A 26,900-nucleotide genomic window follows, 5' to 3' on the forward strand; every position below is an offset into this window, starting at 1 on the left:
TGCTAAGAAGGGAAAGTAGAGCTACCCAGGCCTCATCTTCCTTCACGGGGTTAAATGACAAGGTGCGTGCGAGGAGCCGTGCGCGGTGTGCCCAGCTGGTGGTGGGGCCTGTGGCGTGGCCATCTGTGCCCCAGGTGCCTCCTCAGCAGAGCAGGGAAACAGCCAGATTGGAACCTCTGTTTGTTCAAAAGCAAATGAACTCTATCTGCTCATTGACAAGTCATCACGAGGGATTCTCCGCCACCTTTTTCTGCCGCAGGAAGGCTAACCGATTGAGCAGCTTGTTATTAGCCATCATTGTTGGGACAGGGTCCGAAGACTGTCAGGGAGACATACAGACCGATCCCCATGACACTCCCAGACGCGGGCCTCTCACCTGCTATGCCCCCCGGACAGTAAATCCTGCCAGTCCCCCCTCGCTCTCTTTCGAAACGGACCCCTCCTCTCATTTCCCACCAGGACTACTGCAAGGACACCCTAAGGAATCCCCCTATTGTGGGTCCCGCCCGCTCCAACTTTACAGGAGAATCTGGTGAGAGCTTCTAACACTGGGATTTGAATAAATTCCTGCCGCGACTCCTCACAGCCTTCAGCTCCAGGGAGGCCCTTCAAGCCTTGCACCCCTGCCTACCTTTCTGGGCTCCTCTCCTTTTTTTTTTATTTAAAAAATATATTTTTATTGCAGAGAGGAAGAGGGAGAGAGAGGTAGAAACATCAGTTGAGGGAGAGTCATTGATCAGCTGTTTCGTGCACGCCCCTGCAACCCGGGGATGTGCCCTGACCGGAATTGAACCATGACCTCTTGGTGCATAGGTCCAAGAAATGCATAGGCGAAGCTGTTCCGCTTCTGCACTGGGCCCCTCTTTTTACCACTGAGCCCCCGCAGCTGCACTGGGCCCCTCTTTTTACCACTCGCTTGCTCCCTCCCGGTCTTTCCCCACCCTTCCTCCCCCAGCACCCAGACACTCATTGCTTGTGCTTTCAGGACTCCTGTTCTCTCCTGCTTCTTTGTCTTTATTCTCCTCTGACTGCCAAGATCATCCCTCCTGCTGTCATTACCTGCTGCTAACTCCTCCTCCAAGATTCCTCCCAGGAAACGGTCTCTGATCCTTCCCACCCGCCTGGGTCAGGCCAGGTGCTCCTGGGTGCATTTCCATTCATAATCCATGACCAAGGAAGCGAGGGTGGTCACCCCACAGTGCTCTGGGAATCTATGTGGTCGCTTGTCCGCCACAGACTGAGGGGAGCCGCTGGCCGGGCTCACGCTGCAGCTCTCTGGGCACCGCATGTCTGCAGAATGGGAGGCTCCTGGACACTGGGTCAGTCTGCTAACAGGGCCCAGCGAGCCTGGGAAGGCGAGGGTTAACTCTCCCCCCGCCCCCCTGGGCTGGTCTCTCCAGCTCTCTAAGTGGCCAAAGTCCTATAGAACTGTAACCCAACCCTGCATTCCTCTTTGGCGCCCTCCCCTCCCCTTTGTCTCCGAACAGCATTTTTACCACACAACCTCTCCAGGATGCCCAAACCAAGCACTCCCTGCTTAAGGCTCTCTCTGCCCGCCCACCCCTCTCCCCTTGGCCCCAGAAAAGAAAGGCTTCCCTAATCAGAAGGAGACTAACTCCCGCCCCTCTCTCCCTGTGCATTTGCATTTGGAACACCCTGCAGGAGGCTGTAAACAGACCCAGGCAGTGATTTATCCGCTGCTGCACGGAGGACAAAGGCCGCAGTCTTCGCAGTGGTTCCCTGTTTACTGTGGGCTGCTGCGGGCGGCCAGCGCCTGCCCTCCGACTCATCTCCCATTTAGCGCTCTGAAAGGTTAACAGCAGAATTCAAGCCCCATTATAGAGCTGGAGGAACACTTGTAACATTTCTTGTTGCTCCAAAGTGGGAAACAGGCTTGTTTCAGAAGAAAATATTTTAAAGTGTAGTTTTAAAGGAACGGCTCACGCTGCCTCTCCCAACACACACACACACACACACACACACACACACACACACACACACACACACACACACCCTCCCTTTAGGCAGCACGTGGAGAAAATGAAAGAGTAATTTTGCCTCAGTGTGATTTTGCCATTTGAAATCACAGACTTGGGCTGCATGTGGCCTGTTTTGGGGGGAAAGGGCTGCCTATGTTTCAAGCCCAAGAATTGTCATGAATTATTTTGTATTAATTTAACAAAGCAAAGAGTCCTCACCTTTAAAACAAGCATTCCACCTGGCTTTGGGTTGGAGAGATGCTTGCTATTTCTCATCATGCCTTTAATACTTTCGTAATTCTTTCCCTTACAGGGTAAAAATCATTCTCGTTTTTCATAAAGTGTCATCTCATTTTTGTTAAGGGGCCAGCTACTGTACAGGATTTTTCTCTAAGTATTAAAAGCTAATGATAGTTAATGAAATGCTGACGTGATCTACCACATGGGTGAACCTGGGGAACATTTTGGTCAGTGAAATAAGCCAGACACAGAAGGACGAATATTGTATGATTCCAGCCACTGCAGAGACAGAAAGTAGGTTGGAGGTTGCCAGGGCCCGGGGAAGAGGAGAATAGGGAGTTATTGTTTAGTGGGTACAGAGTTTCTGCTTGGGATGATAAGAAAGTTCTAGAAATGGACAGTGTGCAACATTGTGAATGTGTTCAATGCCAATGAATTGTACCCCTAAAAATGGTCAAAATGGTGAATTATAGACATTATGTATATTTTATGTTAGTGAAAACCATTTAAAAAGTCAATTATTATAACTGAACTAGAGGCCCGATGCACGAAATTTGTGCAAGGGGCTTGGCCCTTGCAGCCCCAGCTTCTTCGGGAAAGTCGTCCGGAAGGACTTCCGGTCCAACTGGCATATTACGCCTTAATTATATAGATAATTGCTTTGTTTAGGAAGGCCAGGCAGCAGACAATATAGTTTAGGTGCTGTACCAAACGTAATAAAATTTCCTTGCTATTCAGACTCATCAGTAAGCACTTTGGTCATGGCTGGGCCATAATTATGAGTAAAATTCACCAGGGGGACTGAGGTGAGTCTGCACCCATTCTAAGTGCCCTTGCACGAATTCATCTACTAAGGGGTTCTTTGCTCTGTTCCTTTGTGCTGGTCGCATCCATCCCCTCCCACCCCACCTTTGCTGGGGGCTAGGAAGCCAAATCATGAAGCTGACTTTAAGCATGTGTGGTAAATAGGCTCTTAGGGGGAGCTCGGGCCTCTCCTGGGCAAAGACAAGGATTTACTGTTCAGTGTTTGAAATATCTATTTTGGCTGCTCAAAGGACTTACTTATTTCCTGGTCCCATTCTTGAGCGCTGAGGCTGGCGGGGATGCAGTCTCCTGTCATTCTTAGGGTTCAGCTTGTGAATTAGACTCATTTACACAGGACGAAGCTGAGGTCAGCCTGGCTGCTCGTCCCCGGGCACACAGCTGCCTGCCAGCATGTCACCAGAGCCCAGGCCAGTGCCCTGTCCCTAAGCCAGTCTCACTTGGACTCAGCTCAAACCAAAATTCTGAAAATGATTTCACCCCACATTGCAGGCGGTTATAATATTAGAATGCACCCCAACTACACGTAGGTATGTCAGGTAAACTAAAAACCGCAGGATATATTCTTTCTAAATTGCAAAGTTAAAATAATTTCTAGGACTAATACTTTAACATAGATTATAAAGCACAACAATACTATGATACTTTAAAACCTACCAAAAATTACTGGCTTTGTCCAAATAACACTAATAATAATAATAATAATAATAATAGCACTTATTTGAGTGCCTACTGTATGCCCAGCACTTTGCTAAGCATTTTGTGTGGGTAAACTTATTTAATTTTCACAACAATCTTATTAGTTCCTTTTACAGGTGAAAAAACACACGCAACAGAACTTAGAGAAGTTCAGTAACTTGTCCAAGATCCTATAGAGAAAGGGCAGAACCAGGATTTGAATTTAGTTCTTGCAGATTTTAGCTTTTCATCATTTTGTTATATTCCTTGGGGTAGGGGGAGGAGGAGGTAATTTATGCTGTCTTTAAATGTCTATTGTTTCCTTTATCACAAAGGTGCAAGCAACATCTGTTTTTTTGGAAGACATTTCTGGGCATGGGAAACTTCTCCCAACTGAAGGTTGGTTGGTTTAGAACATAATTTCCTGAATTCTATAATTTTCTACCCACTCAGTCTAATTGAATATTCAAGATGGCACACACCCAAAGGCAGCATGATTCTGGTTCAACTGAATAGGACCTGTTCTAGCAAATCTTCAATAGAATTTTGCCCACAGGCAGTCTCTGAAATATATTAACAGTTCTGTAGCAGACTAGTAATAATAGCGATTCAATCACCAGAGTTAACTGAAGTTTCTGAAATGCCCTGTCATTAAAAAATCAAAATGTTGTCTTAAGAGAAAAGGCTGATCAAATGGGAAGGGACTTTTTAGTTGCAGGCATTTGTACAAGTGCTTGGTCATTCAAAAAAAAAAAAAAATGAACATACTCAGTTATGACTGTGAAAAGTAGTTTCTATTTCCTCCCACCCCATTTATGTTGTAAGTTGATCCTTTCCTTTAATATACTGTCTAACTGAATCTGTAAGTGTAGGTGCAAAATATTTTTCTAACTTTAACGTCAGAAACACTAATAGTTACCTCTTAAATCTCCTCGGAAAATTGAGAGTTTCATAGACTCAGTGGTTGAGCATTGACCCATGCATGAACCAAAAGGTCCCTGGTTCGATTCCTGGTCAGGACACATGCCCTGGTTTTGGGCTCAATCCCCAGTAGGGGGCGTGCAGGAGGCAATGATCTCTCGTGGTGTTTCTTTTTCTGTATCCTATTCTTTTTCTCTCTCTAAAATTGATAAAAAAAATTTAAAAAAATTTCATAGACATCAAATGCTATAGTTTGTGCAAGAATATTTGATCAAATTGTGCAAATCTTGTCAGTAATGAAATATTTCTAACTATTTGCATTTATAAGTAATCATGTTTGTTGGTTTAAGATTAGGGTAAAAACCTATTCGTTAAAGTTTTTAAAAATGTGAATAAACTCTAAATGGCCAAGAAAGATTGAAATTCTTTTAAAGCATTTTTTTCTTATACGATGGCAAGAAAAATGCATTAGGATATTTGTCATTGTCTTTATTAGTCTTACTTCATGTAAATGGGAAACCATGTTTCCTAACAACCAGCCTAGTATTCTTTAATCGTCTCGTCTGAGCAAAGGGGACAGGGGTGTGGTGAGCCTATTTGTAACAGTCATAACACTTGGAAAGAATAAGCACAGTCAGTTCAGCTTTAACTTTTGTTTTGAAAACATGAACTTGCTCCCACACAATTACTATATTAGGGAGCAGTCTGAACTTAATTCAAATGTCCTAATTTTGCCTTTGCTTTTAGGCAGGATGTCATACCTGCAGATTCCCAATCGAGGATCAAAAATGTTGTTTTCAATATGAGGTTGGTTGCATCCACAGATGTGAAACCCAAGGGTATGGAGGATTGACTGTATATTTATTGAAAAAAAAAAATCCATGTATACGTGGATCAATGCAGCTCAAACCACGTTGTTCAAGGGTAAACTGTATATATAATGCATTGTAGAGACTGCCAGTTCACAAAAATGTTTCCTACCTTCTTTGAGCACACAGCTGTTAATGTAACTTTTGTGTGTTTGCTGTTATTAAGGCACATCTGCAGAAAATTTAGAAGTGGTAGGTCTGCAGTATATTTACAGCTGTCGGAATCCATGAGGTGATACTAAGTCTCAAAGCACTGGTAACCCTTGCTGCCTACCAAGTTTGCAAGAGAGTCTGACCAATGTAGGTATTTCAAATAAGGTTCCTTAGTTTTGACTCAAAGTCTGGTCATAAATTAAGATTTATGAATTAATATTCAGCTGTAAAAATTTTTATGTAACTGAATAACCCAAACTGCCATCGGTCATTAAATACACATGAATTCTTGTGAGCAGCCGACAGCTACTTTTGCGTGGCAACTCTGCAAACCTCTGGCTCACTTGGTTTTGCTGAATGCTGCTCACCTGGAACTATTTTCATTGCTCATTAGCAATCAATCAGAAGGTATTAACAAAACATTTAAAATGGGCAAACCCATTCGGCCTGGCAAGAGGTGGAAGCCCTGGTCCCTGCCCCCCCCCCCCCCCCCAGGAGATTGCAAAGAGCAGAAGAGAATGACACTCAAACCACTGTGTTCCCACCTTCTAAGTTTTTGTCACTGTTGGGTGGCAAGAGATGAGTGAGATAGGATAGGGAGGAAGGAGGCATAACAACAACTAAAGAGACATGGAAATGAACCGGCAGTGAGATTTGGGGATTATATGCAGTAATCAGGTGTGCTATTTGAGGAATAGTTTCTACATAAGCAGAAACCTATTTAGCACGTTTGCTTCTAAATTATCATAGATCTTAAATGGTTTTAAGAAAGATCTCACTTGCCCATTATGATAAAAGCCCTAGAGGAAAAAACAAATAGAGACATTCAAATAAAAGTGCTCAAATGCCACGTAAAAGAAAACGTACATTAAATTGTGCCAAGTACCACAGTGTAAGTTCTTTATTAAATCCACCCACATAACAAGCCTTCATTAAAGACAATCCCTGCCAAGTCCTACACGCTAGCATTGAACACATACTTCCCTCAGCATTCAAGAACTTTGGTTTCCATGAACCTCATACAAAGCGCCAGGATAATAAATGTTATTTAACCTGGAGGGAAGGTTTTGAGTGAGGACATCTGCAAGTACCAAGACAATACAATCTACGACAAGTCACCTCTTCTCAATAGGCTTTTTCCTTTGTTCAAAACCATTCTCCTCTTGTCCAGTATCCTAAGCAGTTGCAGCCGGTCCAGAGAAGGCCCATTGGAGCCAGTCCTTTATAGCTAAGGGAGAGAGTGGCAGAGACCGGAACTGCCCCTTCCACACCCAACACTCTTGTCTCCAACAGGATCCCTAGGAAGCCAGCTTCATCAGAAACACCTCAAATCCACAGTGTTGTCCCTGAGGGAGGGTTGGCCTAGGACAAAAGCCAACTCAGATCTCACTCCCTCCAAGTCTTGGACACCTTGCGAGCCTAAGAGCGAAGTCTCTAGGACAGTGGTTCTCAACTTTCTGGCCCTTTAAATACAGTTCCTCATGTTGTGACCCAACCCTAAAATTATTTTCATTGCTACTTCATAATTGTAATGTTGCTACTGTTATGAATCGTAATGTAAATATCTGATATGCAGGATGGTCTTAGGCGAACCCTAAGTGTAAGAAGGTTCCCCTTCCAACGAACTGGATACGTCCAAACCAAGAGCTTTTCTCGGAGCTCCGGCAATGGAGGAAATTCACAAAACCGAGAATGAAGACTGAAGATATTGGTTAGATGGGATTTGATAAAGCAGAGTACAGAAAGTCTGAATTGTGCAGAAATAAAAAGTGACTCACCATCACCTCTATAAATGATAAGACTATTGGCATTTTGTAGTTTTTAAAAATACCCATTTTAACTATCTTTATTGGGTAGAGCTGCTGCAAGTGGAAAAATACAGTAAATCCTAGCTTCATGTCGTGGGTAGGTTTTGTAACTTGAAGACGTATAAAGAAACCAATTTTACCAGAGGCGAATGGACACAAGTAAGAGTTAAAATCCTAAGGCATCTCATCAATGTTATAATGATACAACACAAAGAAATGATGTTATTTCAGGACCTGCTGTAATTGGTTCCTCTTAATAAAGGAAAAAACTAGATAAAACGAGTCTAACATTTTTTTCCTAATTAAATTTCTGCTGCAGTGAATTGATGAATCTGATTACTTTTCTGAAAGACCTTAGGGAAGACGGTATAGTTAACACTCTACCAGTAAATTCAGAGGAGGTGGTGAGGAGGGGGATCTCTATTTATTAATTACTCACCAACGTGCCAGGCACTATTATAACAGCTTTCCATATATCATCTAATTATCCCAACGAAGCAGGTACTACTTATTAGTCTCATTTTACAGTTGATGAACCACAGGCACAAATTTACAGTCTATTGTAGTGGTCGGCAAACTATGGCCTTTGGGTCCAATCTGGCCCTAAAGTTTTACTGCAACTTCCACACCCATTCCTGGCTGCTTCTGAGCTACAATGGCAGAGCTGAGCAGCTGTGACAGATCTCAGGGCTTAGAAAGCCTAAAATACTTACTATCTGTGGACTTTATAGAAAATGCCCACCAAGGCTTCATGCAAAACACGGTTAATTCATGGATAAAGAAAAAAGGGTAAGAACATTTGGACAGCTTGAAATAGAAGTTTTACTGAAACTTTCTTAGCAAATATTCTGTCTTTTATTTCTATTTTTTTCTTCTCACCACCAAAAAGGATTTATTTGGGGAAAAAGAAAGGATTGCAAATCTGGAACCTGCAGACATGGCAACCTACATGCAAGTTCACTTGACCTACTTTCTTTCATTCATATTTTACTTTATTACTTCTCACTCAAGGTGTACCAACCAGCCCAGAACAAGCAAGAGTGTTCATGGACTATCACTTTAGTTCAATAACTAAAGGCTTCTCTCTCAGTTTAGCGAGTTTCGATTAGGTGGAAAAGTTTCCAAAAAGAAAAAGCAAAAGAAGGGAAAGACGAAAGAAAGCTTTGACAACCATAAATTTCCTAATAGGTTGTAAAATTATTGGCAGTTTCACAGGTATTTCTTCTCAAGTACAAATGACATCATTGTTGAAATTAAAAAAACAATTGGCTGGGCTTATTTGACATTTGGTATCACATATTGTTTTGGTTGAGCATCAATTGATTTTTCTATTTTTACTGGGAAGTTACGTCATAGCTATTTTTAGTCAGCAGTGTCTGGTTCTATTCTTTGTGGAACTCGGCACACAATCATGCCTTAGAATTTTTTTGCTCACACTATAAGAATGTATGTATTTGGTGGGGAATGTTCTCATCAGTAAATGTCCTACTATTTTCTGAAACATTTCAGAATAAAAGTCTAAAACAGGAAGTAGACACTAACAAATGACAGAATTTGGTATATTACTAGGAAGCAAAGTGAATGTAGCCTTACAGTATGCCTTTAAAATATTAACATTTTCATCATTAATTGTGAATGAGTTAACATCTGTGCTATTCTGCTAAGTCTTAGTTAATCCTTCAAAACCTACCTATAAATCAAAGTCAAATTAAAAATTGAATTTCCAGAGTATGAAAGCTGGCACATAAGGGGAGCTCGATTTGCACAGTCAAACAATTTATGCAAAAGTGAACAGAAATTCCCAAAGACAAGACAAAGCCCACAGTTTTTCTCTACCCGTCACCGCTTTCCACCGAATGCCAACCGACACCGAAACAGCCTACAACAGCAGTTCCCAAGCTTGTCTGCTTATCAGAATCCCCTGGGAGCTTTCACAGTTCCACCTCCAGGCCACACCTCAGGCTCATGAAATGACAGGCTCCAGAAGTGGGACCCAGGTATCAGTACTTTTGGCATCCCGGACACCAGTAGAGAGTTGTGATCAGGGCGAAGATAGCCTGATGGGCGCAGTCCAGATACACATGGCACCTGTAATTCAGGAGGCCTGCAGCCCTCCTCCATCCTGTCCGCTCCCCTATCTGCCAGGCACTCAGACCCCTGGTGCAGGAGTTGATAGCACAACACATAGGTAAATGCATTGGTATCATCATTCTTGCTCCTAACACATGATCAATTCGTTAATGCAAACATTAAGAGGATTCTAACACAGTGAGTACTGCCTTAGGGTTTCTCTTAAGTTATGACCTGTTTAAACATTCACACCATTTCTGCATCTTAGGAGACAACACATCCCCCACAGCTGGCTTTGCTTTTTATGTTGCAAGCTTATTTATCCTGCAAAACAAACTAAAAAAAAAAAAAAAGCTTGCCTTACCTCTACGATGCTTTTTAAATCTTGCACGTAAGTCCTTTCCGTCTCCAGGATTTCCTGAACAACTCTGTCCACGTAGAGGAGCTTGGGGCTGGTGGCCGATTCAGCACCTGTTTTGGTGGCCCCGTTGGCCTCCACCCTCCGCTGGGCCCAGGGCTGCCTCTCGCTGCCCGTGTCTGGGCTCTGTTGCCCGGCCAGGCTCTCCCTCTGCAGCTCGCTGCTGGAAACCAGCCTGGCTGGAATCAGCTCCAGTTTGATGGCTCCTGCTTCCTTATCCTGGGGAAACAAGCCCAAGTGGCTGTTGGAAACTAAGGTCATTCGGCTGCCAAAGGAACCATGACTGTCCCGGGAAGAAGCCGAGGACGACGTGGAGCCGAAGCTGACCGGGCGGTCGCTGTCCGAGAGCTCCATCGTCTTCCGTTCTTGGCAGCGGGAATGCTTAGCTGTGGTCTTGGGATCTGGGTCTTCGGTTACAGCTAATGGCACATCAAGATGCAACTGGTGGACATCTAAATGCATTAAAGGAAAAAAGAAAAAAGGATGAGATAAGCAAGGTATTTTAAAACGACATCAAACAGAAAATTTAAAGGCTAAAACCCACCCCAAATACATGGGGTCAAAAACGAGGAAGCAGTGAGCTAGTTACAGAAGGACATGCAGAGGTACCGTGGTAGGTGTCAGAGGTTCTAAAGCATCACCTGGGACCATGCTAGAAATGCGGTCTCCGGCACCACCAGGACCTACTGAACCTCAGTCTGCATTTGGACAAGATGCTGGTGCTGTGTGCACACGCGTTAGGGTTTGTGAGGCACTGCAACCATTGCCTTAGAATGGGACCACCTGGGATGACTAACGGATGCAGATTGGTCCTGGTTTTCTGAATTAGAAGCTCAGCGGTCAGGGCATCAGGAGTCTATAGCTTTAACAAGCACTACAACTGATTCTTATGGACTTAAAATGCACCCTAGGCCAGTGATGGCGAACCTCTGACACGCGAACTCATTTTTTTGGTGGATTTTTCTTTTAAAATAAATATAAAAAATATAAGTCTTTGTTTTATTATGGTTGCAAATGTCAAAAAATTTCTATATGTGACACAGCACCAGTTAAGTTAGGGTTTTTCAAAATGCTGGCATGCAGAGCTCAAAAGGTTCGCCATCACTGCCCTAGGCGATTCTTATGGAAGCTTGCGAAACACTGTTCTTCATTTTGGGCATTCCACCTTAATTTCACAAAGGTTTAAGCCTCCATCCCGGGACCACTGCTACTTACTCGATGGATGCTGACAATTTGCATTTTACTAGTAAACAGCATTAGAGAAAGTGTCGCATGGTTCATATTTTTCTAATCCTGGGCAAGAAAAACCCAACTATTGAGACCCACACCCCCTTTCAAACTTAGCCACTCACCACGTGTCTCTCAATCTCTACCTGGAAGCCGACATTCCATTGTGGTAGATATGGAGTTACGCTGTTACAGAGCATGTCTGATTAACCACAATACCCACCATGTAACGTTAGATAACATGACAATGGAATCATATAATTAAGTTATTAATAAACATAGGAATTCAATTATAAGAAAATAACGCATTTTGAAAGAAACGGGGCTGCTTGTGTTTAGAAGAGGGTATGGGCAGCGAATATCTGCGAAGTCTAACGGTTACTTAGTGCCCATAGCACTGAACTCTTAGGCCCATAAGGTCCTGCATGAGGTTTCACCGTTCCAAAGCTATTTTGGTGAAACATAAAGTTCCAAACATCTTCATGTGTAAGGCAGGATGGACATTTCCCCCCTTGATGAGGTCCCAGATTTACAGAAACAAAAAGCCTTGTAATAAACAGTGTGATTAATATCATTTGGGTAGATTGTCTTACTACCAAAATCCATGTTTATTTTGTTTTGGAGAATTAGAAGAGAAACTTATGTTTGGAGAATTAGAAACTTATGTTTGGAAGGTTAAAACAAGACAAACACAGTAAGAATATAGATTAATGATCATCTTTTAAAAGGAACAGGAATTTTATTTCACTCTATAATAAATGTCACCAAACAGCTGGTACCAATATTTCTAGAATATAAAGAATCCATCGAGTCTGCATCCTGACTTTTTCTGGAGAGTTTCTATCCGTGGCAAATATTAGTGCCAAGTTATAATGCAAATATTAAAATTAATGAATGTAAAATACAGGAACTAACTTGGGTCAACAAGGAAGCACGGTAAGAAAGTGTGGGGAATGAGTAATTGATCAGCACAACCACTACCATGTGGTACCCGTTTGCCACGAATTTTTAAAGCTTTTGCAATCTTCTTTCTGCTTGCCCCATAACAACTTTATGGCCTATAAAACACAGATGGGTTATAGTAGTTAAAATGCACTTGCCCTAAGAAGCATGATCCAACTTGAGGGTGGCAAAAATCCAAGCAGCAGCCAGGCACTGAGGTGCTTGCTGCAAAGGATGCTTGCCCACATTTGGGAATGATGCTAAGAAAGTCCTGGGCAGTTCAACGTAGGAGCAGATACAAGGTTTTCTTCTTTCTGGCATCCACCATAACCATAACCATAACCATAACCATAACCATAACCATAACCATAACCATGAGGTTCATCACACTTTCACAACTGGGCATTAACTCAGAAAGTATCTGGAGATCCTTCAAGGTCCCAAGGGTCGAATGAGGCTATGAGTTGGGCCCAAATATAAGCTGGCATCCTGTCTATGAAGCTAGAGCACCAGAAGTCTCTCGATCAACCTCCCCCATAGATCTGCATACACTGGTTTCCAGGGCAAGTTATGGTTTTTTGGCTAGACGGGAATCAACCTTCTCTCCAGTACAGAAAACTATATTCAATAGTTATATAACTCTTGGCAAATGCTCATTGTCAGGATCGGTGAAAATGAACATGATAGAGACTCATTTGTTACTTACTTTCACTCTAGTTAGCCAGCCAATATTAGGACCTAGGAATGAAAGAGGAACAAAGAATTGGCAGTGATTGTAGAGGAGTCCATGTTGGGCAGCCGGGAGTGACAGTGCCTTTTATACTTTCAGAGGCGGGCAAGGTGGGGTAAGGGGGGATCGCTTCATGGCAGAGTCAACCAGCAGCATGAACTGGGCCCTGCTCCAAGGAAGGAATCACATGTTGCACTGCCAGGCCATGCAGCTGACCCTGGAATTACATAGGCTTGAACTGTGTGGGTCCACTTATACACAGGCCTTTTTAAATAAATGCCTGTTCTGGTTTTGATTGGGAGCCTGCAGATGCAGACTTGAGCATCTGTGGATGTTGGTATCTGTGGGGTCCTGGAGCCAATCCCCTGAAGATTCTGAGGGACAAGTTGCGTTTTGGGGAAGTCAAAAGTTACGTGCAGATTTTCCACTGGGGTCAGCACCCATAACCCCCGCACTGTTCAAGGGTCAGCAGTATTCTCGGACCCTGGACCGACCAGCCCATTCCTCAGACTGCCAACCAGGCCCTTCAGAAAACAGAATATGAGCTATTTGGTGGCTGTAGTAGTTGGCCAAGTTTACTGCCCCAAATTAAACACCTTCCAAAATTACCAATGACAGGAATGCAATATTTAAAGCTAGGCTTTAAATGGCAATAATATAAGGCTGCCTTTGCTAATGGGTAACATTTTTCATGTTATTTCATTGCTTAGAAGATAATTACAGTTTTCTCATGTAAGGAAATACACCTCATAAAAACTGTCTAGTCTTGTCCTCACCTCCTTCAAAATAATTTAAGATTTCCACCCTGTCTGGCCTGTTCTTCATAAATGCAACTCGCTGACTTTTAATATTTATTTCTAGTGCTGTACTGATCAACACAGCAGCCAGTAGCCACATGCCGCTATTAAGCACTTGACATACAACTAGTCTGACTTGGAATGTGCTGTGAGTGTAAAATGCGCACCAGATTTCAAAGAATAAGTATGCTATGCAATAAAGAGTATGAAATACCTCATTAATAATTTTTATATTAATTACATGTTGAAATAATATTTTGGAGTAGTGGGTTAAATGAAATATCTCCTGGATGCATTCCCTCCCCTGTCTCCTCCCCCTACCCTAGCACGTATCCCCTAACCTCTAAGGGACTCCATTGAGACTTGCAACCAGGGGAACAATGGGCAGTGGTAGCTCATCCCAGGCTCACCCCTGGAACCTGTCTTCAGCGCCCCCTATTGTCTGACTTCCCAGTGAGCTAAGGCAGCCTTGCCTAGGCTCTCCTGTTACGTCTATGCCCTTCCTGGTTTCACTCTCCTAAGTATATTTTTGCTGCAGTCTATACATTCTTACTTGCTTTTCTTTTTTAAAAAAAATCTCCTAAATATTCTTTTTACTGTTTCATTTTACTCCCCTTTAATGTGGCTACTAAAAATTTACGAATTATATATGTGGCTTGCATTATATTTTAGTTGGACAATGCTGATCTAGGATATTCTAGATGATTCTATGATTCTGTAAGAGCTACATTTACTTCCTTATCAATCTTTGTTTAGATAATAATGAAAGAAGAGGTGCATATATTTCAAAATGTGCCCCCTTTTTTTTTTTTAAAAAAAAAGCTCCATTCATTAGTACACAATATTGTTACGAATTGGCCAAAACGGAGTTGGGAGACAATCCATCCCTGCATCCTAGATATGGAGGTAGCTGATTTCCCATGATAAGCTGAAACACGAGCCAGAACACTGCTGAGCAGGAAAGCCTTCCCCTCTTCCCTGAGTGAAAGATGTCGGCAGGTTGTACTACCATTTGGGTAATCTGATGCTTTGCTTTCCTTTCCGTTTCATCGCCTCTCTCTCTTTCCCTCCTAATCCCCGATACAGGGCTAATAATAGAGCATCTTCTGCAAAATTGCCAAGCATGGCGAAGGGCCCAGATCAGGGGGTGCTGTGACCATGAACACCCTAAAATAAGCTGCTTCCACCCACCTTGAGGGTCTTGGTCCATCTGACCCTTTGTAAACCCACAGATGGTGGTGGTGGAAGCCCAGGTCCGGGGGCCTTGGAGTCCTAATGATTCTTATGGCTGGAAGTACCATCAGCCTAAAAGCCATCAGAATAAATATTCCTTCTTGTGCCATCTTCAATTTAAGAAGAACGGCGACACAGCTACCATGTAGATACCCTTTCACACATTTTACTTCATGACGGGTCCCTCTCTCTAATTTTCTTTTTTTAAATGAAAGAGCTTTAACTCCATGGTTTGTGTTTGTTTGCTCTGCAAACTTCCATTATTTTAACTGCTCTCCTTTGGAACGTCACTGTCAGAATCAAACACAGCTCTTGTGGCTCTAACTTGTCTCTCGGGCTGCTTTGGGGTTGAGGCAGAACTTTCCATGGCAAGTAAAGCCCAAGCTTCCTGTGACCGTGTTTACATGTTGAAGGGGGGACGGGTGGGCCCACAGCGGCCACTTCCTGTCACAGCTCCCAAGGACAGTTTCACAGGCAGAGCTGCACAGCAGCGACGGAGGAGGGATCAGGACTTCCAAATTCTGCTCGTTGCTATTCCAGACTACAAACACCTAACCGAGTTCCTTGGCAGGACAAGCATGAAAATCAGGAGAATTTGTTGTGCTCAAGACCAATGAATAAAATGATGTAGCTCCCTGTTACACTGCCTGCAAATTGCCCAAAGAGGGAAGGCATGAGAGAGACGAAAATGTAAGGAAGAAGTGACTCTATCAGCCAGCAAAGGTCAGTTAATACAGAGCCAATATTGGTAGGGCCTCAGAGCTATACACAACCAACTTCATGATTTAAAACAAAGAGACCCAAACATCTTTTAAGAGTCAAAGTTACAGGAAATACACCAATAGCCTGACGGGCGCGTGGCTCAGGGGTTGAGCGTCGACCTATGAACCAGGAGGTCACGGTTTGATTCCCGGTCAGGGCACATGCCCGGGTTGCGGGCTCTGTCCCACTATGGGCCATGCCGGAGGTGGCAGATCAATGATTCTCTCTCATCATTGATGTTTCTCTCTCTCTCTCTCTCTCCCTTCCTCTCTGAAACCAATAAAAATATATTTTAAAAAAGAGAAATATACTCATTTATATATTTCAAAGACAACATCAGATATTTGAGGAGAACCTTTCTCCCCCACACACCTCTGACATAGTGGATACCTCAAACAGATAAAATAGCCCTTTGGTGTTATATGATACTGACATGATGCTTGCATTAAGGGCCCGGCCAGGACTCCAAGTCCACATGTTCCTAAAGTTCAGAGTGCTCATTCTAGGAAACATGATTTTCACACTTATTTGCAGCTGTTTTGGTAATGAAGAAATGAAAATCTCGTTACCACGTTCACAGGTTAGCTTGACCAATGTTCTATGGTCATGGAAGATGTTTACATTAGGGGAAGCTGCATGAAGAGTGGGTAGGAACTCTAGGTTTATCTTGGCAACTTTTCTATAAATTAAAAAGATTTCCAGAATGAGTAGTTTTTAAAAAATCTTGTTGCACTGAAGAGCCAGTAAAGCTGTTACTGGACGGAGCTTGGGCTCGGAGTGGGTCTGCCTCCGGCCGGCAGGCCAGCAGTGTGTGGGTTGTTGACTTCCTGCAGGGAAGATGTTGCAATAAGAGTCCAGGTGATTTTCTGAGGATGTTTATTCAATCTGGGGACAGTGACACAAGGAAGGGCCTAGGATGAAAGAAGCAACAGGAGAGAGACTAGACAGGGCTGCGTTGGCTCACTGAGCAGAGAGAAGGGGCCCTGGAGACAGGTTCAGGGGTGAGCCCTGGACAAGCTGCCGCTGCCCATTGCTCCCCTGGTTGCAAGTCTCGTGGGGCCCCTTGGAGTTTTGGAGATACGCACCTGTGGGGGAAGAAGAGAGGAAGGGAAAGGTGCGGGCATGTTCCTGGGAGGGGAAGCATGCGCCAGGACCTTCATTTTGAGGGTGTTTAAAGGTTGGGAGTTTAGGGGAGGATTTCAATAGAATATTTTCCAGGTATGTCCTTTTAGAGTCATGGTCTCCACTGATTGGTCAGTGCGAGAGCAGGTCATAAAGTCATTGCAGGTGGTCTTGCTGCCGCCCACCTGGATTTGCTGTTTTTCTGGGCCTGGAGCAAAAGTACAAGTGGGGCCTAGGTGTTATCTCTAGGGAGGAAAGGATATGCCAGGAAAGGAAAGGTTGCCCCGGGGGGGAGGGCGGCACCCATCTTGCCTGTTACCTGGGGCTTTCTCCCCTGGTGACCTTCTGTATCAGACAGTAAACTGCCTGGCCAGTTTGTTCAGTTATCTGTCTCCATTTCCCCATTCCACTTGACAAGGAATTTCCCAGCTTCTCTGAGCCTGCCCCAAAGCAAGTCCTTGATCAAGAAGGTCAAGAATAGAAGATCGTTCAGTGTTTTGCAAAAATGCTCTTTTTAAAACAAGAGGTGAGAGGTTGCACGAAGAACAGAAATTCCTTAAAGCGGTGCAGTCTGACACTAAATATTCAGATACGCCCCCAAGACTCCTGGGAGGTTCCTCACTGATTCCTATGCTCCGCTATGGGAACTGAAGGGTACAAGGGCCACTGCAGCCAGGCAGGGATGGAGCAAGGCCGTTCCTGAGTGAGACAAACAGCCTTAGCCACGGGGTGACTCCAGAACCTCCAGGCTGGAGGGCACAGGCATGCACTGGGGTCAGAGAGGACCTTAGGGAATTCCCTTCAGGCTTTTGGTACAAATGCAGCTGTTTTGATCTTCACTGTGAGCTTGTTTGTGGTGGTTTAGTGTGGGAGGTGAAGGAGATTGTGGGCTGAGATGAAAGCTAAACGATGGGCTGTGTTTTTACTTTCAGAGGGAACTGTTTCTGTCCCCCGAAACCCAGGCCTCTTCTTCCTTAGCAAATGGTCTTCACTGTGCACACGTCCCAGCCGCGCTCCCCCCCCCCCCCCCCGCCCTCCCGGGTGTGGCCACGTGGCCAATGCTCAGCACAGAAATATGTCTCTCTGGAACATGTTTCTCAAACCTTAGACCTGGTTCCTCTACTCGCCCCCCTTCCCCCTGGAAGCCAGACATGGCAGGGACCCTGCCCAAGCCAGGGACCTGGCACCCAGGCCCTAGAGCAGGGATTTCCCACCTTTTCATCTCCTGGCACACGCCAACTAATGACTGAAATTCCGCGGCACACCAAAAAATATATTTTTGGCTGATCTGACAAAAAAAAAAAAAAAAGGTATAATCTTGATTCATTTACACTGGATGGCTATTGTTGTGTTGGCTGCTGCCATTGTTTTGACAGTCTCAGGGAAAAGAGGTCACGCTAGTGTGGAAACAGCAGTCTCAGGGCAGTAACTGAACAGTCAGGTATTGCATGTTTTCACCATTCCTGTGGCACCCGGTTGAAAATGGCTGCCCTAGAGCAGTGGTCGCCAACCTTTCGGAGCTCACGGACCACCGGCTGGCGACCGCTGCTCTGAGCCATCGCATTAAAATGTCTGGCCCTCCTGAAGGTGATGTGCTGGAGAAACCAGTGTGGAGACCACGCTGATACGTAGAGCCGCTCAAGGACCCCCCGCTGTCCTGGTCCCTGCTGTTTGCACATTTCCTGCAGGCACCAGGCATGTGGGGGAGCAGCCTTCGGGATGACTGCCCTGTCATTTCTGATGGCAACTTTGTGGGTAGCTGTGTCCAAACCCCTAGTGGAACCTCTCCTGAACCCGACTCCCAGCAACCTTGAGAGGCTATAAATGACAGTTACTTTTTCAAGCCACGACATTTCGGAGTGATTTGATACGCAGCAATGGAGAACCCCAACAGTCTGTTACAACAGATCAGCCCAGCCATAACATGCCACTGCTGTACCTCTCTATCAAAATTATCCTTACAAACAGTCTCACAAAACCAAGCCTCCAAGTCCATTCACACACCATTACTTTTAGACATTTTATAGGTGGAACAAAATAAACAGAGAGGTTGGGCAACTTGTGGTCAGAGTTGAACTGTGAATCAGAGACTGTGGTTTCTGGTTTCGAGTCCAGTTTTCCTTGTACGTGGGTGCAGATGCGTACAGCAGGAGGGCAGGAAGGGAGCTTAGAGATCAGGAAAAGGAGGCCTAACTAGGAGCTCCTTGTGCAAAGCCCACAGTACCCATTGCCCAAGGGACCCACAGAGTAGGTGCGTGTGTGAAGGATGGATATGGGTCCAACTGTGCGTGTAGAATGCACTCAGAGGACCAGCCAGAAGTTAGGTTCTGATACAACACTGTCGCCGTTGAACAGAGAATTTGCATTTCTGCCCTGGCTCTGTGCCATCGACGTGCGGATTGCAGTCTTTGGGTGTCTGGTTTCCTCTGGTGTAAGTTAGGCAGCTGGACAATGACTAGTCCCGGTCCCAGCCAACCTCCAGGACGTGACTCCCACCCTGAAATAACCACCTTATAAAGCTACCGCTGCATCCAGCGCCCATTCCTTGCCGGAGTCACAGCATAGGCAGTAACCACAAAACAGCAATTTTCTCCTACCTCCTGCTAATGCCAGGTGTTAGATAATAAAACATATATCACTGACTTTCCAAAGGCCACAAAACTCTGCTTTACACTTACATTAAATAATAATCTACACGCCAGCTTCCCTTTGAACAGCCCCTTCCTGCTCGCATGGAAACAGCAGTCTCAGGGCAGAAACCAGCACTGAGGTGACGTGTGCAGGCCCCATCCACTGTGAGCACGCACAGTTCCAGAACATCTCTGTGCCGTCAGAGGGAGGCATGAGGCTGAAGGACATTTCCTTTTCAAAAAAAGGAGGAAGAAGAGAAGAAACCAAGTGACGAACAATGGCACTCCGGGTCAGTAAATCCATCCATAAAGCGCACCGAACGTTTTCTCAGAGAAAAAGGAGGAAGCGAATTCAGTGTCCAACAAGAGAGATCTGGGTAAACAGTCCATCTGAAGAGGCTGATAGAAAACTAGGAGATGCCATGTCCTTTCACAGGTGTGAGGGTGAAGAAATGGCCAGAACGCACGGTTGAGTGAAATGGGTGGTTTATAAAACATACACACAATGTGATCCCAACTTTGATTTTAAAACGTCACGGTATCTATTTTCCACATTAGAAAAAGATCGAAAGGGTATATAGTAAAATACTAACATTAGTTTTTACCAAGTAAGAGAATAGATGCTTTTTTACTTGGGTATTTATCTGCAAATACCACTTTGCTTCAACAAGTAGTGTTATTTTTATGATCTGAAAAAGGTAAAGAAATTCAAATCACAACCTCAAGTTGTATCAAATACTGAAATCTTTCAAATGAAGAGAACTGATTTTTTTAAATGTTCAATATGACTAAGGAAAAGGAATGCTGAATATATACGTCTTTTAAATAGATTAGTATCCCTAAAATTGAATAATAAAACAAAATAAAATCAGATTCCAATCTGCAACAGCCCTGAATACAACCCATGCCTCCTTCTCCCCAATCATTCCTCTTAACAGAAGTATTTCTTACCAATGCGCACTTAAAATGGAGACTGCATTTACTCAGTCAACTCTGGTTACCGCTAGCCTCAGAGTAAATTTCGTCACTACAGTTGCTAAGCCTAAAATTGGCAAACATTTATTTTGTCCCTCAGCTAAGCCCGCGTGAGCCTCACAAAGAAAGCACAGTGAAGTGCTGAGGACGGGATGCGTGGCAACTTAAGATTTCAGCTTGCTCCCCAGAATCACAAATATCAGCTCCCTAGAGATTCCCCCCTCACTTAAGAAACGGTCAAAACCAAACCAATACAAGACAAACACCCTTTAAAACCAACTGCCCTTCAGAGGGAGGAGAAAAGAAGCCCCTTCTAGACTAATTCCATTGTTGAATAACTCCTTTCTTAGATCGCATGTAGAGCAGAACAGCTGTAACCCATCCAGGCAAGCTGCTGTCCTGCAGGGAGGGGAGAAGCCCCCCTGCGACAGCATCTCCCCGCAGGGGATGAGCTCCCCCTGCTCCCCCAGGGAAAGCGACAAGTTTGGGGGGGGGAGGAGGCATTGTTCCCTTGGGGCGCAGTCGCCTTAGCACCTACCTGTGCTCTCCCGGGCTAAGCCGCAGGTCTGCCTTCAGCTGATGCAGTGACCTCACCGGAGGCTCAGGCAGGTAAAACAAGAAGCTTTTACTAGTCTGTGCAGCTCCTTCCGTGGAAATATTGCATGAGTCAGCTTTTATCTCTCAAAACCCGCCACACAAAGGCTTTACAAAAACCTGATTTGCAAGTTTCTGCTGCCTTTTCCCCCCTAGTGTGCAGACCACAGACTTCAGCATCACTCAGAGCCTCAAACGAAACATGACATCATTCAATTGAGAGACAGGACAATAGACACCACTGTGGGTGAGTTGAAAACGCACACTTCGCTGAGCAGGACCCTGCGCCGGCCATTCCTTTGCAGACATCCAACACAACCCACGCTGGCCTAGCACTGCTCCGGCTCTACCTTCCTGGCCGCGGCTACCGCTCTAATTAAGGTCCACAAAAGAAGCAAGATCTCTGGGTGTTTTCAAGTTCACTTCCTGAATTATAAGTTTGTTTCAAAGTAAATGGACACATCTTTAACCTAAGTTTTACAGTAAAGTTTGGGGATGGGTGGGGGCAGGACTGTGAATAACACACAGTTGAAAAAATTTTGGATATTAGTTTCTGTTAACAAGACATTGAACTTGTCTTAAGTAAGCAAAGTGAAACTGGAATACATTGCAGCTTGACTTTTTCAAAATGATATATAAAGATCTATCTAAAGACAAGTACCTAAAATGTAAACTGATAGGCATTTCTTAGAAAAACAGTTACATTCTGTGATTTTATATTCATCAATGCTAAGAAATAAAAACAGAATGACTAACTCCCAACTTCAGTAGGAGAGACCTTCAAATTATTTTGGGTTTCGATTTTCCTAAGCCCACCTGCCCATCTTAAAGTACTTTATCTATTTTTATATAAAGATTCCAAAGGTTCACACTTGAAAAAGATATTGACTTCTAGATGAAGGTCTTCAGATGTCCAAAAATGTTATTGAAAATGGATACCGGCACTCCAGGGAGCTAGAACTCAAAATATGGATTATACCCATGTATAGACATTTAAAACTCAACTAAGAATCAAAGTCCTGTACGTGGAAGTTCTATTTAGAGCCTTCATTTGTGGTTGTGGAAAATAACATTAGCTGGTCATCTTTCCTATAACCACTTATTAAGTGACTGTAAACTAACTACGATGGGATCATTTGTTTTAATGCCCATTTCCTTCAAATAAGGATGAACATACACAGGGCTATTTAAGTAAGCCATTTGGATGGAAACATATCATCTAGTTCAGAAGACAACTTGTTGCAATGATTTCTCCGCCAACAAACTGATCAGTTTGTTGGAAATCACTACATTACAGAGGCTGAAAAGGGAGTTTGAGAGGAAGGGTTCGCCTGGGCTGTGGGGACTCTTAAGTCTCCATTCTAAGGACCCAGAGATCTCTCTTACCCCTCTCCCCCAATGACGTCCCCCAGACCCATGCCCAACTCATCCATTTCTACTCAACCAAGTGTCAACTCAGATTTTACAAGCTCCATCAGATCTTCCACACCAGCTCCAGCCATTGCCTTTCCATTGTTGAATGGCTGTTGATTACACTTAAAGTATCGCGTGGTCTCATTTGGAATTCTTGCCTAATTGTCTCTCAGGCCCTGGAATGTCAGCGTGGGAAGCAGGGAGTCTTCCTATGGATTAGAGGTCCATGTGGAAGATACAAAGATCTCAGTTCTTAGACAGAACTACACAGAGGCTGCTGGCTTCTTGGCTGTGTATATCCTTGTACCGCACACAGTCCCTTCACTACTTTTATCTTCCCATAAAGTATTATTGCACAGGACTTGGAGATATATACATATATCAAAGAAACATTTTTTAAAAGCCATTTCTGAGAGATGCTGTGTACATTACAGGTGAACAAAACAGCAAAGCCATGTGGTGTGTGGATGCTGGGCAGTCTGTAGACGACATTGCATTAGTGCCTCCGCTCTGAGAGGCAGCTGTGAAGAGACAGCACAAGCCATACGTGGTCCCCTGGGTCAGCCACTTGTTAGTTCGCCTGCGATTCTTGCTTTAGTAAAGTCATTGACTTGTATCAGAAAAGACCTTTCATATATCATTTGAAAATAACTGTAACTACCCTGTGTTGCATCTACAATCACGGAGGGACCACAGTATTGTGAATCTAATTTTTAAATGAGAAGCTTTTTTAGAGCAAGGAACACACACACACACACACACACACACACACACACACACTTTTTTTTTTGGCCTTTCCATTTATCCCAGTACTATTTGCTGAGTGAATGAACAATTGAAAGTGCATAGGGCCCCGGGAGGGACAATGCAGACACATAAGAGCAGGGAGAGAAAAAAGAGAAGAGAAAGTTATATCTCTTGGCCAACATGGAGCCTCTTCCACACCTGAGTGCAGAGGAGCCTTCGGGGCCTCGGTATTTGCTTAGGGCTTCTGCTCACCTCAGCCCTGCATGGTTTTCTTCCTAGTCCTTCCCACCTCATATCCCACACACGGGTCACACTGGCCGGCAGGTGTCTGGACGTTCATGCATGCAGCCACATGCATCCCCAAACATGTGAAAGGCAGAAGCATGGCATCCTCGCCGGCCCGTGCTGCACAGCGTATTTGACGATATGAACAGTAGGTGGAAACACTGTTTTTGCTCAGCAAAATATATATTTTTAAAAAGATAGTGAGATCGGCCACAGATAAGATGCACACTTATGCCTCATTAAGTGAAAAAGATCCTCTTACTGGAAAGCAGCCCTTGTTAGCTCCCTCGCAGCACCGGTTACACAATCAGGAAGCAGGAGTGGGGACCCAGCACCCACAGGACATGTCTGCAGCCAGCAGGACACAATCCAGCCAGCAAGTCGAGTGCAGGCCATGCTTGTGGCCTAACTGGAGGAGGACCAGAGAGTCCCGCCACTGGAAAACATCCCTTCCCAGAAATCTGCCCCGGGGCCCGGAATGCTATGATGAAAAACCGATGAGAAACCAACTCTTTCTAGTTTCAGGTAAAGTCCCTCAGTTGAAACTAATGTCCTCTGGGAAGGGGGATGGAGTTATTGTCCCAGTATGTGAATTAGCTTGCATATCCTTCTGAGGGACTTGCAGGTCTTTTAGGAAGGAGGCGGGAGCGGGGTTGTCTGCAGGGACAGGGGAGGCAGAGGGGCCGAGCGCAAATAGCCTGCAGTTCTAGGGGCTTGCCCAGGTCTGACCTAATTGAGATACTTTGCTGACTTTGCAGCCAGGCAACAGCTCCAAGAAGCTGTGCAATTAAGGATGAAAGAATGGCCCAGAGAAAGAGAGAGGGGTGAAGGCATGCACTCCTTTTCACTCCAGCCAAGATTTCCCTTCCTATCATCAATATCGGATAAGGCGGACGTAAAAAATAATCTCACGTTTTCAGATAAAAACGGCACTAGAAGTTACACGGGCTACTTCCAAACACAAACACAACCCCTATATTATACATGGAGCGTAACAACTTAAGTGCTGGGGGAGGAGTGGACCTATTTATCTTGTGATTTAAGACATGGCCATTGTGACAACGTCCCAAGACAAATGGTAAAACCAACTGTTTTCCGAAGCTCAGGACACTGCCAAAACAGTCTTACTTTTTTCAGTCTATTAGCACTTTTTTCTTTGAAAGAAAAAGGCATGTGACTACATTGTATAAGCGCATACCACGGAGTCGATGGTAAATATTAAAGGCGATCCCATGCCAAGAGGTGTCACACACCCACTGCTGTCTCGTAGGAGGACACGCTGGCCTTCCTCCTGCAGTTGAGATGAAATGCAGTAATGCCCTCTGCACTACAGTGTTGTTTATTAAAAACCCATATACCCTCTCCAGACACTCTACTGTAAACACAGGCAATGTCACCGGCTAGGAATTCTGCCTGGCTATTGTTACACAAAGCAAACTATATATTTTGTTACACAAACAAAAAAGCTAATCTTCCTCCCCCCCCCCCAAATGACTATTTTCAAAGTGAAATAATTTGAATGGTGAGTTTGTCTTCACAAATTTAAGAAGTGTTTACTCTCAGCAAAAGACACAGTCTAAGGCAGACAAAAGCACTCAAGTATAGGAGACAGTAAATGAAAATACTATTTTTTTGTGCATCCGGGAATACTGAATCTAACAATGGAAACCTAACTGTAAGTAATAAATAGTTACCAGGACTGAAGCTATCCAGCTGAAAATACAAGGCCTCATCCCCGATTGCACTAAAATGTCTGTATTGAGGCATGGCCATAAGAATTTTGGAAAATACACACACACAGACCACTAATCACGACACTTCTCCAAGGCCCACCCTTACCTTGCAACCAAGGCACGATTTACTTCATCATCTATCCGTCTGCCATGAGCCTCAGCGAGCCGGCCTGGAAGGGCACACACTCTTGGTCCCTAAAATCCTGGGGTTCCTGGGCTTCCTCCAGGGGTGCACTTCTCTGCCCCGAGGACAACCGTGGGCTCTATTTTCCCCTCTGTTCTTTTATTAGGATATTTTGGTCTTTATTGTCCAGAGACAATGAAATCAAGCTCACTTATTTCTGAACGGAACAATTTTTAGATATCAAGCAAGCAGCACGTTACAAATAGTCTCTTGCTTTCAATACCAGATCAGGCCCATCTTTAAGGACACCAGGGGAGGAGTTGCCGTGCTGAGCACAATGGGCTAATTATCCCTCTAAGAATGCAGTCTGTTTCCAGACATTTTTTTTCTAGGAGATAACACACATCGAATCAATTCATAACGAAAGGCATGCAACACAATCTATACTCTGAAACACCCTTTAAAAAATAGATTTAAACTTGTAGATGGGGCTTGGGCATGCTGCTGGAATCCTGCAGCAGTATTTTCCAAAATAACAAGCAAAAGGAAAATCTATTATAGACTCCAAGTACCGCCATGGAGGTTCATAACCTTTATGTGAGCTTGCAAAGCCATTTCACTTTTTTTGACTGTTTTTGTTTTGTTTTTTTTAATCGATTAATTGATTTTTAGAGAGAGAGAGAGAGAGAGAAAGGCAGAGAGAGAGAAACATTGATTTGTTGTTCCACGCATTTATGCATTCATTGGTTGATTTTTGTATGTGCCCTGACTGAGGATTGAACCTGCAACCTTGGTGTACTGGAACAACACTCTAACCACTAAGCAACCCGGCCAGGGCCGCCATTTTTCATTTGGGCAGAGGAGAGGGACAAGCCCTCCCGGCCAGCCTTTCCTCACAGCCCAAGGCGATGATGCGGAGGGGCGGGCTCAGCTCCCCTGGCCAGCGCAGCCCTGTTCTGTAGACCCTGCGATGGTGGGTTCAGGGACATGACCAGCTTGCAGCGGAGGCGCCGAGGAGCCGCTCAGAGCAGCCCTGAGCCCGCCCCTGATCTGTCCCGAATCTCCCCACATCGACGCCTCCCTTAGGATGGCCACCGTCAGGTTCTCCCCCCAATCCCAAGGCCACTTTCAGTGTCCCAGTAGCTGACAGATCAACCTCTGGATGTGACCCAAGAATGGATTCTCCCAAGGGGGCTGCTTAACGTCCAGAATGGCAGGGGGTGGGTCCAACTCCTATTCCTGGTCTCCGGCCCTAGGTCACATGGAGATCCCATTCAGGCAGAAACATGCAAAAGGCAGAATATAGACCCCACGCCAGGAAAGCAGAACTCCTTCCTCTCTGAAGGAGCTGAGATGGCTTAACATTTCTCAGGTTATTTATTATTTATTTATAATATACTAGAGGCCCAATGCACGAAATTCATGCAACAGTAGACCTTCCCAGCCCCGGGTGTCTTGGCCCTCGCAGCCGCGGCTTCATCCAGAAGGTCGTCCGGAAGGTTGTCTAGACGATCATTCCGCTGTTTGGCCGTTCAGTCAGTTTGCACATTACGCTTTTATTATTATAGATTTTTATTGATTTCAGAGAGGAAGGGAGAGAGAGAAACAGAGAGAGAGAGAGAAACATC

General features: G+C 44.5%; 1 protein-coding gene across 2 annotated transcripts in view; it reads right to left on the reverse strand.

Annotated features, from left to right (window-relative positions):
- Positions 1 to 26,900, reverse strand: part of PLEKHG1 (pleckstrin homology and RhoGEF domain containing G1) — a 188,024-nt gene that overhangs the window by 63,460 nt on the left and 97,664 nt on the right. For both annotated transcript variants that reach the window (XM_036316627.1, XM_036316626.1), the window contains one exon: positions 9,905 to 10,410. In XM_036316627.1, the coding sequence (XP_036172520.1) occupies positions 9,905 to 10,312 (408 nt within the window). In that variant the 5' untranslated portion in view covers positions 10,313 to 10,410. The remainder of the gene's footprint in view (positions 1 to 9,904; positions 10,411 to 26,900) is intronic.

Source organism: Myotis myotis, unplaced genomic scaffold (genome assembly GCF_014108235.1).
Source record: "Myotis myotis isolate mMyoMyo1 unplaced genomic scaffold, mMyoMyo1.p scaffold_m19_p_7, whole genome shotgun sequence".
In the NCBI taxonomy this organism is placed as follows: Eukaryota; Metazoa; Chordata; class Mammalia; order Chiroptera; family Vespertilionidae; genus Myotis; species Myotis myotis.